This window comes from Scleropages formosus, chromosome 4, assembly GCF_900964775.1.
Source record: "Scleropages formosus chromosome 4, fSclFor1.1, whole genome shotgun sequence".
NCBI lineage: Eukaryota > Metazoa > Chordata > Actinopteri > Osteoglossiformes > Osteoglossidae > Scleropages > Scleropages formosus.
The window spans coordinates 3,647,468-3,662,943 of NC_041809.1; the positions used below are offsets into that span (position 1 = coordinate 3,647,468).

Genomic DNA, 15,476 nt, shown 5'->3' on the forward strand with positions numbered 1-15,476 from the left:
ATGTGTTAAGGCCCGCCGTCCTGGCAGCGACGCGTCCAGCGGAAGACGCGCGCAAGTGTCCCGTGACCCGAAGGACAGCGGCGACATACGGAGTGTTCGCGAAGCTCTGCAGCACTCGGCGCCACATGTTACGTGTGAAGGGGGCGGGGGGGGGAGCGGACGTTCCTTTGCCATGTATGGAAATGCACGTGAATCGCAAAGCCCGCGACCAGACCGTCGGGATTCTCAGGGCCGGGGACTGTTTTTAGCTCCGTAAACAGAGAAAACAGGAAGCTGAAGAGATATCGTTTCGTGCTCGAGCGACTTCCCAGGAACTCGCCGTCCGTCTCCGCCGAAACTCTGGAAAAGACCCCGGCAGATGGAACGTGCGTTTAGTAATATTCGTGAACCGATCGGCCGAGTCACAAGTCGAAACCCGTACCCCGTTTTTACTACGTTGCCGAGCACGCTTTCGAGAACAGAAAAACAACGGACGAAGAGGCGGCCCGGCGGCGTCCGGCGCTCGGCCTCGCGGACCTCCTCGTTCCAGCGGAGGAGACCGCGATGCGTTTTTCCGTCGCTGTCGGATCCTTCCTCGTACGAAGATCTCCTTCTTGATCCGAGGGAAGCGAAGCGCACCCCGACGGCAACCCTACGGCACCTGCACAAACACCGTCATACTCGAGAGTCTTTGAAACAGGATATCCCAAACTTTATTTTCTGTGTCAAGAAGTGTACCATGTATAGCAATCACAGTTAGTGTATACTTCCTTCCTTCCATGTGTGAAACGAAAAAATAAAACGAAAACTAACAAACAGAGAAAACAGAACTCATGATATTCAGATATTTCGGAAAGAAAAAGAAAACGAACAAAAAACCGAAACCAACGAAGCAACAAACACATCCCACACCGAACCCTGTAAAATTTAACACGACGAAGGAAATGTTCAAAAATACATCCAAACCCTGAACGAGGCTGCGGCGTAGGTAACGAAGGGTGCTTGAGAACATATCGATACACGCCGTGCACGGCTACCGTACCATGACCACAGCGTGGACATGAGCCTCATTCCCTGAACGCACCCCCCTTCCCTATTCCCTACACGATGCCCTGCGCACGGCCTGGGACGTGACACGTCACCCTGGACGTGACACGTCACCCTGGACACGCCTCTATCACCAGCACTACGTCTTCGACCGCAGATTAAAATTTACTCTTATTTCGAGACTTTGCTCAAAACACAGCTGACAATCAAATTCCAAAACGTTTTTTTTTTGTTTTTTTTTGTTAAACAAAACTGCAACAACGCGGCTATTCATTTTTTTTTAAACACGTCAAACATATAGGGCATAAGTAGATATTAGTAGATCCTTCGTAAAGTGCACTATGATCCTGCGACGAGCGCCATCGAGCTCCCCGTACCGGGCGGCCCTCGAGCGCCACGCGGCTGGACTGGTGGGCACCCGGAGGCTCCCCGGGCTCCTCCGAGCGGCCGCCGCTCCGGGGCCGCCCCGCGGCCGCCCGGGAACGGAAGCCGACGTCAACCTTGTACCGTAACGTCGTAGTTGTAATTCTCCTGCCGCGTGGACAGGCCGATAGAATTTCCCTGTTTTTATCTCCGGATGTACTCAAAGTTTCCGAGAGAGCGAGTCGTCGAACGCTTAGGAAAAAATATTGCAAAACACACACTGCTGAGCACAGAGGAAAAACAAGATAACCGGCTTCGCAGAGCTCCTTCTACAAAAGGCAATATTTGTCATTCTTGTGGCTTCCAAGGGTCTCAGAATAAATACTCTGAACTGTCTGTCTGTAAGGACGTAGTAGTGTACGGTGTCACCATGGAAACGCTGTACAGTATATATACATATGAACTTCGGAGTGATAAAATATCCTCTGATTTACACAGTTCTCTTTTGACTGTAAAATAATAACAATAATAATAATAATAAGAAGAACAATAATACAAGTCTAAGCGGTAGCGATGCCGCTGATCCCGGTAGCCTCACGACCTCGACGGCGCATACATTCCTGTGGCGTTTACCCTCTCGCACAAGAACACCAGATACTGCCTTTTTCCACCCATCCGAACGCGCAAGGGGAAACTGCCCTCGGTCGATCAGGAGAACACAGATGCTTGAATTAAATCAACGTTTTAAAAACAGAACACCAACAAAAAGGAAACCTACGTCGAAATCTATACAACATTCAAACCTTCTCAACGGTAAGGACTGACTGGGATACTGCTTACTATATACAGACATGTTTTCATCCATGCACAGTGTTTACAAGTACCACATAAACATTCCCAAATATGGATATGGCGGGGGGGTTGGGGGGGGCCACAGGAGGACGCGGCGCCGGAAGGCCGCACACACACCATAGACACACGAGGCTGAGCGGAGGGCTTCGGCCGGGGAGCTCCGCCGCGACGTGACGAGACGAGACGACGTATGGCTGCGCTTGACACGCGTTTTTTCCTTTTTTATTGTCCCGTTTTCGTTGGCGGGAGACGCAATTACCAGAGCGGAGCGCCAGTCCGTTCCCCCGTCTCCTTCTCGTTTTCTTCGCTTTCTTTCTCCGCGTCTTTCGCCCTTATTGGCGAAGTCTTGGTCGGCGGGGGCGTCGCGGTCGCTCCTCTTTGTTTTTAGCGACGGTCGGGAGCGCAGCGTTTTCCTTTGCTTTGTAGCACAAAAAAGACGAGCGCGCGTAGATACGGGGTCCTGGGATGACGCGTTCCGCTGCCGTAGACTTGCTTCGACGAGGGAAGAAAACGAGCTTTCGACGGACGATACGAGTTCACGCTGCGGGGCTTAGAGAGCTCGCAGCGTGTTTTCCCCTCGCGATCAAGCTAGACTGCTAGAAACCCCCAGACCCAGTTCTTAACCTGAAAAACGATAAAGAGAGCTGTAAAGTCGGGAAAAGTTCGACGTCGGAGAGCGCGGGATGCGGTCCGCAACCCCGCGCGGTCAAGTTCCGTACAAACGCTCCGAAAGTTAAAGTTCCTGAGCGGCGGAACAGTGCCGAGGCTCGTCCGCTCCGCCGCTCCGAGGAAACGTCACGTACAAAAGCGAACCGTTGCGTCGAGCTCGCCGGCGCCTTCCTTACGGCCGCGTCCCCCCGGCGAGGCGTGCGGGCCGCGGCCGGCGACCTCGCCCTCCGGCGCGCGCCCCTTCGGAGGCCGCTTCTAGCCGCAAAGTCAAGGCAAAGAGAATCTCGCAAGGAGCTCGAACCCCAAAAGAGACGATCCGCGTGCAGCCGCTCTAAGCTATAGATTTTACAGCTGTTAAAGAGAGAGTATAGCGTATAAAAGAAAGACTGGTAAGAAATGTGGGCTTCCAGTACGCCTTATTACTAAAAAAAAAAAAGCAATTCTAATGTATAAATATACAGGTACCATCCGCAGCTCCTTGGTGTTCCTGCAGCTCTCGTGGTCTAAGCGGTGCTCTGAAGCGAAGCCTCTCCCATGTTCTCCGGCGTAACTTTCACATGTTCAAAATATCCGCGGACGGCCGCGTCGCCGCTCGCGTTAACTAGCCGCACGTTAACGTGTCTCGCCGACCTGTACGACGGAGGAGCGCGCCGGAAGCGGAACGGCGGTTGCCGCGGCGATACGACTCCGCCGCCCCTCGGGAGCCCTCCTCGGGTGTAGGCGAAGGCACCGAGGCGACGGGCCGGGTGTCAGGGGTCACAACCGCTGCTCACAGACACACCATATATAGAGAAATAAGAGTTACGGTAAATATAATCATCACTGATACGAGTATTTGACACCGAAGAGCTCGTGGGGACGGTGAGCGAGAGCGCCGTGCGACCGCACAAGAGGCCGTTAACATCTTTAAGGAAGTGATTTAAAAAAGCCTTAGAAAAGTTTCTCTTACTGAGACACACGGTAGGCATTTTTCCGCACTAACGCACCGCAGCGTAGGCAGCGTTAACTGACGCTAATTTGAACGACATTCACTACCAGGTTTCCTTACGCGTTTACGTGTATGATAAGAAACGAATCCAAATATTTCACTAAGCGCGGCGAGATGAGCCAACAGAAGAACGCGGACGCTTCGAGTCTATTACCTGCTCTACGCGTAGGGTACGGCGCGGGCGCATCGGAGGCTGCGGGTTGGCGGGTTGTTAGCGGCAGCTCCCGTCCCTAATTTGAGTTCCGACAGAAAGCACCGAAAGGACGGTTCAGAAGGGTCGGACCCCCCGGGGCGTTCGTTCTGCGAAGTGCAGCATCTCTAGTCTTCGGGCTGCTTTTGTTTGGCATCGGTGCGGTTCTGCATTACGTTGGGCTCAGACTTTAGTTATTTTAACAACACACCCCCCCTCCCCCGATCCATTTGTTTCTACAAACATGTAAAAGTATATATTAGGGTTTCCATGGAGCTGCTATGAAAGAGACATGCTACACAGTAATAGTTTTCTAAACGTGGTTATACAGGAACCAATATGGACATCTTTCAAGCAGTATTTAAGTGATCATTCTTTGCTCATTGCATATTGGTCTTTCCTGTTCTTATTGAAATATAATTTTCGGAAAAAATCCTTCCTCCTTCGCAAAGGCCGCCTCTTTCCGAGCGTTGTCCTCCCTTCGTTTTCGAGAAGCGATTCATCCCTTTAGCGATTAACAATGGCGGGGAGGGGGCGAATAGGTCGGACGGGCGGGGCGTTGAAAAAAAATGACAAAATGTCGATTAAAAAAGAGCGCGAAAAAGTTCTTCCTCAGCTTCCTCGTCGACTCCTCCGAAAGCGGACTCTCGCCGAGCGCGTTCCCTTAGAAACTCTTGATGTGGCAGTAGGCCTCCAGCGACGAGAACAGAATGTACAGAAGCCAGAGGCTGACGAACAGCAGCGCCGTGAGCACTTTGGGAGTCCGCGGGCCCCCCAGCTCGCCGCCGATCTCGGGCCTCCGCCGGTACAAGAGCACGAAGACGCAGATGAACGCGAAGATGGTGAAGAGGGTGACGGAGAAGGCCAGGTTGCCCGGGTCCACCAGGAACTGCTTCCCGCGCGAGTGGTGGTAGATGGCGGCGATGGACCAGGCCACGCCGATGCCCAAGAACACGTTGACCGCGTTGCTGCCCGTCACGTTCCCGATGGAGGCGTCCGCATACTGGTCCTGGATGGCCGCCACCTTGCTGGCGAAGGTGTCTGGCACAGGGGGGAGGATGAGAGGGAACAGAGACAGAAGGAGCCTATTGAGAGCAGCCGCGTTCGCAGGGAACGAGAGCGGCGAACCGAGACGAGCGAGGTCGGTCGTGGATTTCCTCCCAGAATTCCTCAGACCGCAACCGTCCCCGCGAGCCGGAGGGTTTGCGACAGATCGTTTCGAGTCTCTTTCTAGCGCGGCCAAATCGGAAGTGTAACCGCGATGCGACCGTCTGTTTCGGTCGGCGCTGCCAGCCGTGGTTTAAACCGACGGTCTGTTCTCGGATCCCGCGGATGACTAAATTACCAAAAGCGATAAATCAATTTGACAATCACACAAAGGGGCTCTGGAATATTTGTATACTTTGATAGCGGGCGCTGGGTACATGGGAGCAAACAGCGAGGTGGGGGAATATGCCTTCCTCATTCTATCATCACACACGAATAATAATTAGTGTCCCGGGAAGCATTCGGGCTGCGTCTCGGTCAGGGCGCATCGGAACAGCGGTCGTCCTTCGCGAACCTCGCACGCGGCAACCGTGCGCGTGACCGTCCTGAAAAAACGTGCTCAGGCAGGGGGCGCCAGGCGCGGAGAAGGATCGTCCGGACATAACCGACGGCACCCGCGGAACGAGGAGGGCCTCGTTCCGCAGCCGCGAGCTCGTTCGCACCGCTCCGCTCCACCGCTCATTATTATTAATTCATTGCTTAGCCGACGCTCCTATCTAAAGCAATTTACAGCGTTCGACTCAAACACAGAGCAGGGGGTTTTACCGGGGCCATTCTGGGTGAGTATTCCGATCAAGGGTTGTGGGGCTGGAGCAAACCAGCTTCAGATTACACTCTGCGCCACGTGAGATCGGCCCAAACGGTTCGAAACCGGCACAGCCCCTTCAGATAGGGGTCCGGATTTCTGGCACACCCGGGCGGACACGGATCACAACCCAAAGACGGGAGCGAAGTCAAAGACCTCCAGAAGAGGACCTTTAACAACTGAATCCCCCAGCTAGTCGTGTAGGACCTGGTCAGCTGTGTCTCTTCAGCTCAGCAGCACTTTGACAGCGGTACTATCTCTACGCTGCGTTCGCCGCCTCTTGAGACACGAGCAGCTGCCTTACGAGGGCGATTTAAGGGCCGGAATGAGAAGGAGCGCACGTGTCTCACGCCGGGCTGCGAGACTCGGAACCGGACCCGTCCTTCCGGCGTCGGCTCCGGTTCGGCCCAAGCGAGCGAAAGCTCGCCGTGGTCGAGGTCCGGTGAAGACGGCATGAGAGCCGTCATTTTAGGCACAAGCGAGAGCGCAATGTAAAGCGGAGCGGAACATCGGCGCTCGGTACTGGGGACGATCTTCTTTTCTCGAGGCTACCCGTTCGCCCGAGGGCAGGGAGAGCAGCGTCTGGGCCAAATCGAGGTCTCTTCGCGGACTCCTGCTGCACTTTGTGTCAATGTCACCTTGTGACCTTAAACCAAGCCTAGGATGCGGAGCATTTCTGCTGAAAAACCGAGATAATGTTTAAGGGCCGGTTGTTAATACATGCTACGTGTTCAGAAGGTGGACAGAAAGAAAAGATTCCATCAAGCATTTGCATGAGGACTATTGTGGAGAGGCAGTGACCTGCAACCACTATGTAAACAGTATGAATTAGAAAATTAAATTAAAAAAAAAAAAAAACAGCTTCATGTGGCCCTGCAGGAAGGAGCTGTTGCCAGACCTGCAATTTGCTAATTGGGCCTTCGGGAAAGGTGAGGACAGCTGCGCCGCGTTTGGAAATGTGGCCGTGCCGAAAGCCGAAAGCCACGACGGAGCCTCCGTAGCCCTACTGCCCATTTGTTTATTGTCACACGTATAGGGGCAGTGGAGCGTACTAGCCACACACACACACACACACGCATGCACGCACACAGGCCCTTCCAGCACAATTCATCAACCTAATGTTTGCAAGCTGAAGGGAAAAAGCAAAGCGCTCATGGGGTTCATTCATATTCGCCTCCTGCGTTCCAGCGTTCCATCCAGCCCGGGCCGTCCGTCAGAGGAGGACGTCTGCGCCGTCCCTCTCTCCCGAGCCCGGTTCGACGGTGCCGGGCGTTTGCTTCCGCGTTTGCTGCCGAAGCCAGACTGCCACACATCGCAAGGGCAGAATTGCATTACTTTCTGTCGTTCGGCAATTAGTTTTTTCCCCCGGCCGGGGGATTATTACGCCGCGCTCGCTCCGCAAACCATGACAAATGAGGCTAATCCGAGAGTTAGAGATGCACCGCGGACTCCCGTTTGCAGTAATTACCCCGGAACGGGGGGAGGAGGCGGCATTCAAATCGAATCGGCCGTGCGCAGCCGTGGCCGTCGCGTGTCTGCGCCGAGCAGCCGACGGCACGTGGAGGACGGCGCCGAAAACGAGGCGGTGCGAACGGAGGCGGGGGACCGAAAGCAATAACACAGACTAATATAACTGGTCATGCATTATTGAGAGAGTGTCCCGTAACCCCGATATTGACGGTCACTACAGTGCAGCTGCACCTGGCGGTGTTTGGAAGAGCACCGTGAAATATGAAATACCGCACGAATTATGAAGTGGATCCTCCCCTCCAGGTTATTCAAGACTAAAGGCAAAAGAGAAGCCTTTACTGCCAATCGTTAAAATAATCTCTCACGTTTGCAAGCGTCATCTGCTCCTAAGTCGCCGCTTTCTTTGAACCGCAGCTCAGTTATGGAGAGAACCCGCACTATGAGAAGAGGGATTATGGGAGCCCCTTCAGATATGGAGGTTTCACAGCAATACCGTGAACAAACAATATGGGGAGCTGGATCACCGGGGTCTCACCGGGTACCGAGGTGCCGAGGGCCACGAACACCACGGCGGTGACGGAGTCCTTCAGGCCGATGGTGCAGCCGAAGTGGGAAGCCAGGTCGCCGATGAAAGCCGTCAGAAGGCCGATCATGCAGATGGACACCACGAAGCAGGCCCAGCCGTTCCAGTACTCCGTGGGCGGGACGAAGGCAAACAGAACCTTCCAGAACACAGTCAGGAAGTGCATGACATAGTCGAAGCAGGAGGGCAGCTTCTCCTCTCCGCAGTCCTCGTCATCGTCGTCCTCGCCTGGAGGGAGGGAGGGAGGGAGGGAGAGGGAGGGACGGGAGACCATTATGGGGGGGCCATAATAACAACCTTCAGTCTCACCTGAGAAATGGCACTCTCTCCAGCTCGGAGTGGACAGAGCTTTAAAGTGCCCTTCTTTTCTCCACATAATGCTCCTTCTTTCCCTGAGCGCCAGATAAAGCAGGAGGTAAAAATTAACCCACATCAGGAACTGCGCACTTGGCACCTTCCCCGCTTCGTTTTTTTTGAAAAAGCCTTTTCTTTCACGCTGAATGTCAGGACACTTGTGCGAGGGACAGCAGAGCCGCTCACGAAAGGTCGTCTCGCTTGAAAAGCCATTACCGTCACTCTGTTTGTTCTTCGCTTTCCTTTCCGGAGCGAGGAGAAATGTGCGGCGGCACCTACGTGCTGACGCCGACTTTACAAAGGGACGCGAGCCGAGGTTAGACCGCACTCCGAAAGCATCCGGAATATTCACAGAAGAGATGGCGCGTTCGCGCAACGCAGATGTGCTCCTATTGTGTCTTTCCTTGTCAGCGGTCATCAACCGCACAACAAACCGAGCGCCGCTTGCCATCATCTGCCATCAACGCTCAACACATGGGGATGGGTTGCAGCGAATCAGACGGCAGCACGGCCGTGTTAGTTGCCGGGTTCTTTGTCCGGCCTCGCTGCAGGGCTCCTCCGGGGCTTCTCGACGTGCCTTTGAATTGGACGACTCGGAGGGACCGTGTCCACCTGAATGGTGTTCGGAGAACGCTGAGCAGAGGGGGCAGCGTGACAAACGAAAGAACCATCGGCCGCGTCTCGTCTATGTAGCCGAAGCAACTTGCCAGATCTTACCGTGTCGGACAAGATTCTGGATATGAGGGCGACTTCGGCTAATTCGGCGAAATGAAATCAAAACGCGTGTCGCGTCACGGAGGCGGACTGTCGGCTGAGCCAGACGGAAGACCCTTCTTCGTGTCACGTTGGGCTCGTGTTGAAAGGTTACGGGGCTGTAGAGCTGAACAGCAGCCAGAAATCAACTTCCCGTCAGGAACATCCAAGGATCCGCGAACGGCTCGAAGAGTGACCGCTTTTTCGGAAATAATTCCTACATTAACTAAGAAATTTGTGCTCCAGAACTTGATCTAAAAATCACACAAATCGGGAGCCATTTTCCCAGGATCAGGAATGGGTCAGACCGCTCCAGATGGTCATGGGGTTCTTATCGCTCCCCCTCGACTCCTCCTTTAAGCCTTAATTATAGAATTAATCACTTAAATCGCACGATTCAACAGCAGTTCAGGGCAGTAAGTCATCCACCTCGGGTCCCCGGATTAACTGTACAAATCTAGCTCCCCCATGACTGACACCGTCTGACCCTGCATTCAATTGCCAGACTTTCATATGACGGGGGACAGTTTTGCCCAATGTGAATCACCAAGGGGGGCTGTTTTCTGTTCTGCTGGAGTGGCTAAATGTTGCATTGATGCCATAATTTAGATGATTACCAAGCACACCTGGTGTTTAAGGTGTAAATCATTAGTTAGTGGAAAAAGGCAGCGATTCATCGTGCAGGGTTTCCGGGCGGCTTGTCTGGTGTACAAGACGATCGAGTACAAAGTGTACCAATACATAGAGCAAAAAGCGTTAATATTCACAAAACTCTTCATTCCGCCATCACACACCAAGCACATCGGATGTGTGAAAGACCCTTCGCACACCTGGAAGAACATCCTCGAGGCCTCCGTGAGGGTCCAGGGAGGTCGGCTGAACGGAAGCACCGGCGACATCGTGACGTGGGAAGCCAGACGGTACCAAGGTGCGTTGGTCACAAATCGCCATCGCTCAAAAACGTTATTTATCAATTTTTTATCTCGAGATGCTGCACTAGGAGGTCAACGCAGCCAACCCAATTACCCTATCGGTAAGGATACGGTTTTGTTTGTTCGGGGCTTCCGTCCCCCACGGAAGCCGCCTGCCCATCGCAGACTCAAAATAGGTTCCTAGCATACAGAGAGATAAGGTTCCCAAATTAAATTAGGGAAATTTGTCTAATGATATTAACGGAGACAACATCTGGTGGGCTCCTCACATGCCCGAATTAGTAGCAGAATTTTCTATTTTTCAGCCGTCTTTTCGCTTTTGCGCGGAGAGCCGTTTCCGACCGTCGAGGATAAGAGCACAGATGAGTAAGCCTTTCCGCACATCTCTGAAAGGGGCTGATGATGTCGACCGATTTTTGTGTCCTTTATGCACGCTTTTGCCGATGCGTGACTCAGACATTGTTGTTTATTAAAAGCTTCTGTGATGTGAACGCAACACCTGCTAACGGGAAGGGTCCCACGGAAAATGTGGGGGAAAAACGAACGTCAATGCGAGAAACACAGGTTAACGTTGGACGTGTTCAGCAGGAGCGTAACTGCTGCCCCAACACGAAAAACTCACGTCATACACAAAGCGCTGTGGACACGGCAGGGACACGGCACAATGGCGTGCGGTGAGGAACCCTGCGGCTCCCTCGTCCGAAGTACCGCTGCACTGCTGAGGGACCTACACACCGTGACCTCTCTGTAATACAGGTCAATAGCCACTCATAGCGTTCGGAAAATGACAACACACAGTGTGAATCATTCATTAAGGGGTTGGACTTGTGTCCAGGCTGAGTGCAAAATCCAATCTTGCACGTATGCTCCTTATGAGTATATGCCGCATAAATGGGTAATGTAAAATGCAAGTCACCTTGAATGAGGGTCTGCCGGATGAGCGAGTAAATAAATTCAGTCGACACGTCTTGGGCCATTAGCCTCAAGGGCAGCAGTGAGCAACTGTAAAATTTTGTTGCTGTCAGAGGCAATATGGAGGTAGGGACAGATTTAGTGGTTAATGCAGGACGCTCTCAGAGCTCTGCTTGTCCATCAACCCACACAGTGTTAAAGCTGGACCATGACATACAGCCTAGAGGCCTGGAAGCTGCTTACATCGATGGAGAGGATCAGCTTCTCCTGCTTGGACCAGCGCTTCCATTGCCTACATTCATCTTAACCATCTCTGCAGGTGCATATGTGCTCTGGTGCCTTAATCTCACTGCTAGACTTGTGTATGAACTGTGGCATTGGGAGGGAGGAGTCCTGAGGGTGAAAAGAAGACATTTTCCCAAAAGTCCAGCATTACTACCAGAGTATTCTGTCTAAAACTGTCCGCTTTCTCTCAAAAGAAGCACAACAGGGAAAGACTTTATGTGGAGTCCATCCATCCATCCATCCATCCATCCATCCATCCATCCATCCATCCATCCATTTATCCTTGAATCCACTCTTGAATCTGTTCATTCATCCCACCACTTCATCGATTCCTCTGTCCATCTATCCACCTAAGCCACCCATCTGCCAGTCCATCCATTCAACCATTGACAATTTAACTAAAACCTTCATCCAAGGTGACTTACAATGTTAGATGAGCAACTTCACTCTGCTTTACCGATTCATACAGTGGAATATTCTTACTGGAGTCATTCAGGGAAAGTACCTTGATCAAGGACACTACATGAGGAGCAGACTTAAACTGGGAAAATTTCATTCTAAAGACAGATTAGAACCACTAACTAGAACCACTATTTTTATCTGATCAGCATGTCTTCTCAGCATGGGAGAAAGCTGGAGTGCACTGCTAATATGTATGACCCATCTGTTTATAACACATGAAAGAATCAGGCCAGATTCATCTGTATTTATACACCTTAAGAACTTACCTGTCAACTACTGAGGAGAATAGCTTTTCCTGTGGCAGAGTGACACCTCTGTTAATCTTCTGTAAAATTACATCTGGTAGTCGCTTCAGCTGCTTTATGTGTATACATTAGCATTGGGTTTACACACCAGCGAGGAGTAGCTCCATTCAGCCAAAGCTTCTGTTTGTTGTGCAGTTCAGTTGGGTGGAGAAAAACAGAAAAGTTACCTATATGTGTTCAAGTATGTCACACTGATCGAAGCTAGAATAAGAGAAGTGAGAAGGCTCAAGAGAAGACAAACGATCCCAGGCAAAGTCAGAACAACATGATGAGCGCAGGGTATGCAACATGGTTCGAGGGTAGATGAGTCCAGGGTACATCACAAGGTTCAAGAAAAAATGAGTACAGGGTAAATCAAATGGTTGAAGAGTAGACGGGCGAATCACATCGTTCAAGAGTAGATGAGTGAGTACGTGGTTCAAGGAAAGACAAGCGCAGTGCAAGTCAAGGTTCGAGATCGGATGAGCATAACTTCAAGTCACGTGACATCTGAATGGAATGAGCCCTACAGGTCACACAAATTCAAGGTTAATTGGGAGAAAGCGACAACTAGCTCGCAGGGTACATGGCGATGGAGGAAAACGTAAAAAAAGCCCACGACTACAAAAAACGAGAAAGCGGAACGAGCCCGACCGGCTGATGTTATTCAATTAGACAATATTTCATAATGAATCACATAAGTAGGCAAGGCCACGAGTTTTGTTTGGAATAAAAAGAGCACCAGCTCGCCTCCCAGTGCTTTTCAGCACCCGGATTTACAATCACATTCGCGCCGAGGGGAGCCCCCGGCGCAGATGTAACTAAACTGCCGCACCGCCGCTTTTCGCCACATTCATCACGCATTTGAATCCAAAGGAAGGTGCATGTTGACTGAACGCGGTACACACCGTACAGTCATCATTAATAATCCTCTTCTGCGTGCTTTTGGTTCATTTCTGTCGTGAATCAGAACGTATCCAGAAGCTCGTACGAGCAGACACAAAAAACACGATATGTCGCCGGCTGCGAAATACTGTCTGATGAGAAATGTGTTTGCTGACAGAAAACGAGAAGCGAACGAGGCTTTTCTCGAGAGTGCTGCTGAATGCAGTGTAGTACGACGCAGAGGAAGCAGGGTAAAACTGGGCGCTCACTCTTTTCTGCCAAGGGCACGTGTATAAGAGGTAGCAGGTGTGGTAATGGTTCAAACCATTTCCATGGAATCAAAGAGCCTGGGTTTGAAACCTCGCTGTAAAATGCTGCAGATCTGCTGACCCTGAACTGATAGAGTAAAAACTGCCCAGCTATAGAAATGGGCGAATTAATGAGTAGTTTATTGTAGGATAGTGCAGATTCCCTTAGAAAACGATGACAGGCTTCGGCTAAGGCAAGGGTCATGGTAATAATAAAGTTCAAATAATAAAATAATAAACATGTACGGTTCCTGTACTCGTCCGCAGGTGCTGTACTGGGGTGTGCAGCACTTGATGTGGTTAAGGGTGCAAACGAAAGGTGCCTGTTCCCAGACAAGGACAAAAGCTACCAAGGAATACATAGAGTACGCGAAACAAACATCATTAGGAGGTCCAATAAATGAGCCACATGCTTTGACTTAATTATATGTCTTGTTTTGATTTAATTAAATGATCGCAGCATTCTTCCAGCTCTTTGGCCAGACGTAACTGCAATCGTTTTGCTTCCTGCCGAAGAAGTTTCTTGCGACAGAGTCGTCATACAAAGGGTACGGTTAGTGCTATGCCACCAAATGAGATGGAACTTTCTGGACTCACACACCTGGCTCCTTTGTACTTCATTGAACAAACGCCCAAAACCAGTTTGAAGCAAAGGAAAGGTGTGAAGAAGGAGCAGCCATTGGACCTTTCGCTACCAGTGCTCATCATCTGAAGCTCTGGCGGGTCTTCATGGCTTTGGCGTTTCATTAAACGACTGTTCCGGCGGAATCGCCATTTTCAGGAAATTCCACAATGAAAAGGAGAAGCTTCTGACACCTTTGAGTGAGGAAGGGCTAGGGTTAGAATAGAGTGAGAGACACAGGTGATGGAAAGACAAAGAGGCGATCACTGTGTCACAGCCCAGCGAAGGCCTTGTGTCTTTTTCAAAAAGAGCCCTGCGGCACCTGGCTCGGTAATGTTGGCTCACGCCCGCGTAAGGCAGCCACGTGTCCCATTATCGCGACCCGCTCTCTCCTGTGGACATGCATTTCTGCCCTCCTCGTAATACTGTACGTCGAAGAGTGTGAGGGAGATGTCCCAGTTTGATTTTGCCGTGCTCTATGAGGGCTTACTGAAGCATGGCGAAGAATTGGAATGCATTCGTCGAGGGACAAATATTTCCCCAGTTATTAATTAAATCGTAGCAACAGAGGAAGGGAGGGGGTCGGGAGACAGAGCACGTTTCGTGTCCCAAGGGGAAAGCCAGATGAGGGCTTGCTTCTTTAGGAGTGGAGACCTTTGCACCAGCCCTGCCGGAAGGTTTCGTTTGAGGGCTGATGTCCAAACGTCTCAAAAGACGTGGGAATTTTGGTGGAAGAGGCACAGGAGGATATGAATACAGCGATTCCACGGATTTGCTGAAAGGACCAAGGCGTCCAGCTGAAATGTCCCTAAATTGACCACTTAGCCCTTGAACGCGAGGTGAGGGCAGGAGAACCTGAGGAAGGAAAGAGCTCCTCGTTTTTATTCCTGTCACACGGTGACACGGAGGGGCAGCGGGCGTGAAGGAGGATCATGGCCGCTGGAGTTGATAATGCCCAGCAGTCCCGTCCCACTTGCTCCGGTGAAGGCGTTCAGCTGTGTGGGCCCGAATACGGGAGATGCCGCCTCCTTTCACGGCTCCCCGCCGAGTGCGACCGCCCCTGCAGCCCCAGCACCCGTGCGCGTCATTTGCCCATTTCGCGATGAAAGGGACGGGAAAAAGCACCTTCTAATCGCACGGTGGCAGCTCAGAGAGCCGCGCTCCCCGTTAATTGACAGCAGTTCATTAAGGAAGCGGGCGGCGAGAGGAAGCTCTGCGTAGTTCGCAGTGATTCGTTCCGCTGTGCCGCCTCCCGCCTGCATCCCGCTGGGGAGATTAATGGCACTGCGACAGCGCTCGTCTCCATCGGCATGCGCGCCGCGTTTGGCTCTCCGTGCTTCGCTGTGACTTGTGGGGCGACGCTCGGGCTACTGCCGACCGGCTCCGTCATTCCCAGCGGTACCACAGTCTGCGCAGTTTAGCTGTAATAATCATCAAATAAATGAAGAAGCTCCGCACAGATTCGTTCGTTCCGTGGACTGCGAGCTCGTGCTCGTCGTTCGGGGATGACCTCCAGGGTGACTTTTCTTCCCTTCTCCCAGTCCTACCACATGCCACAGGCATTATGCAGAGTATAAGTCAGGAGGGATCTCAGCGATGTGGTTCCCAGAGCTTCCGCGCGTTTCACTCGGGAGGCGCCAACCCTCAGTCCCACTTTGGTCACGAACCTCGTTGCCACATCATATG

At 51.9% G+C, this 15,476-nt stretch overlaps 1 protein-coding gene across 3 annotated transcripts in view; it reads right to left on the reverse strand.

Annotated features, from left to right (window-relative positions):
- Nucleotides 1–669: 669 nt before the first annotated feature.
- slc8a1b (solute carrier family 8 member 1b) overlaps nt 670–15,476 on the reverse strand; it is a 102,954-nt gene continuing 88,147 nt past the window's right edge. For all 3 annotated transcript variants that reach the window (XM_029251503.1, XM_029251502.1, XM_018740164.2), the window contains exons 6-7: nt 7,946–8,221; nt 670–5,129 (exon numbers count right to left, since the gene is read on the reverse strand). In XM_029251503.1, the coding sequence (XP_029107336.1) occupies nt 4,753–5,129; nt 7,946–8,221 (653 nt within the window). In that variant the 3' untranslated portion in view covers nt 670–4,752. The remainder of the gene's footprint in view (nt 5,130–7,945; nt 8,222–15,476) is intronic.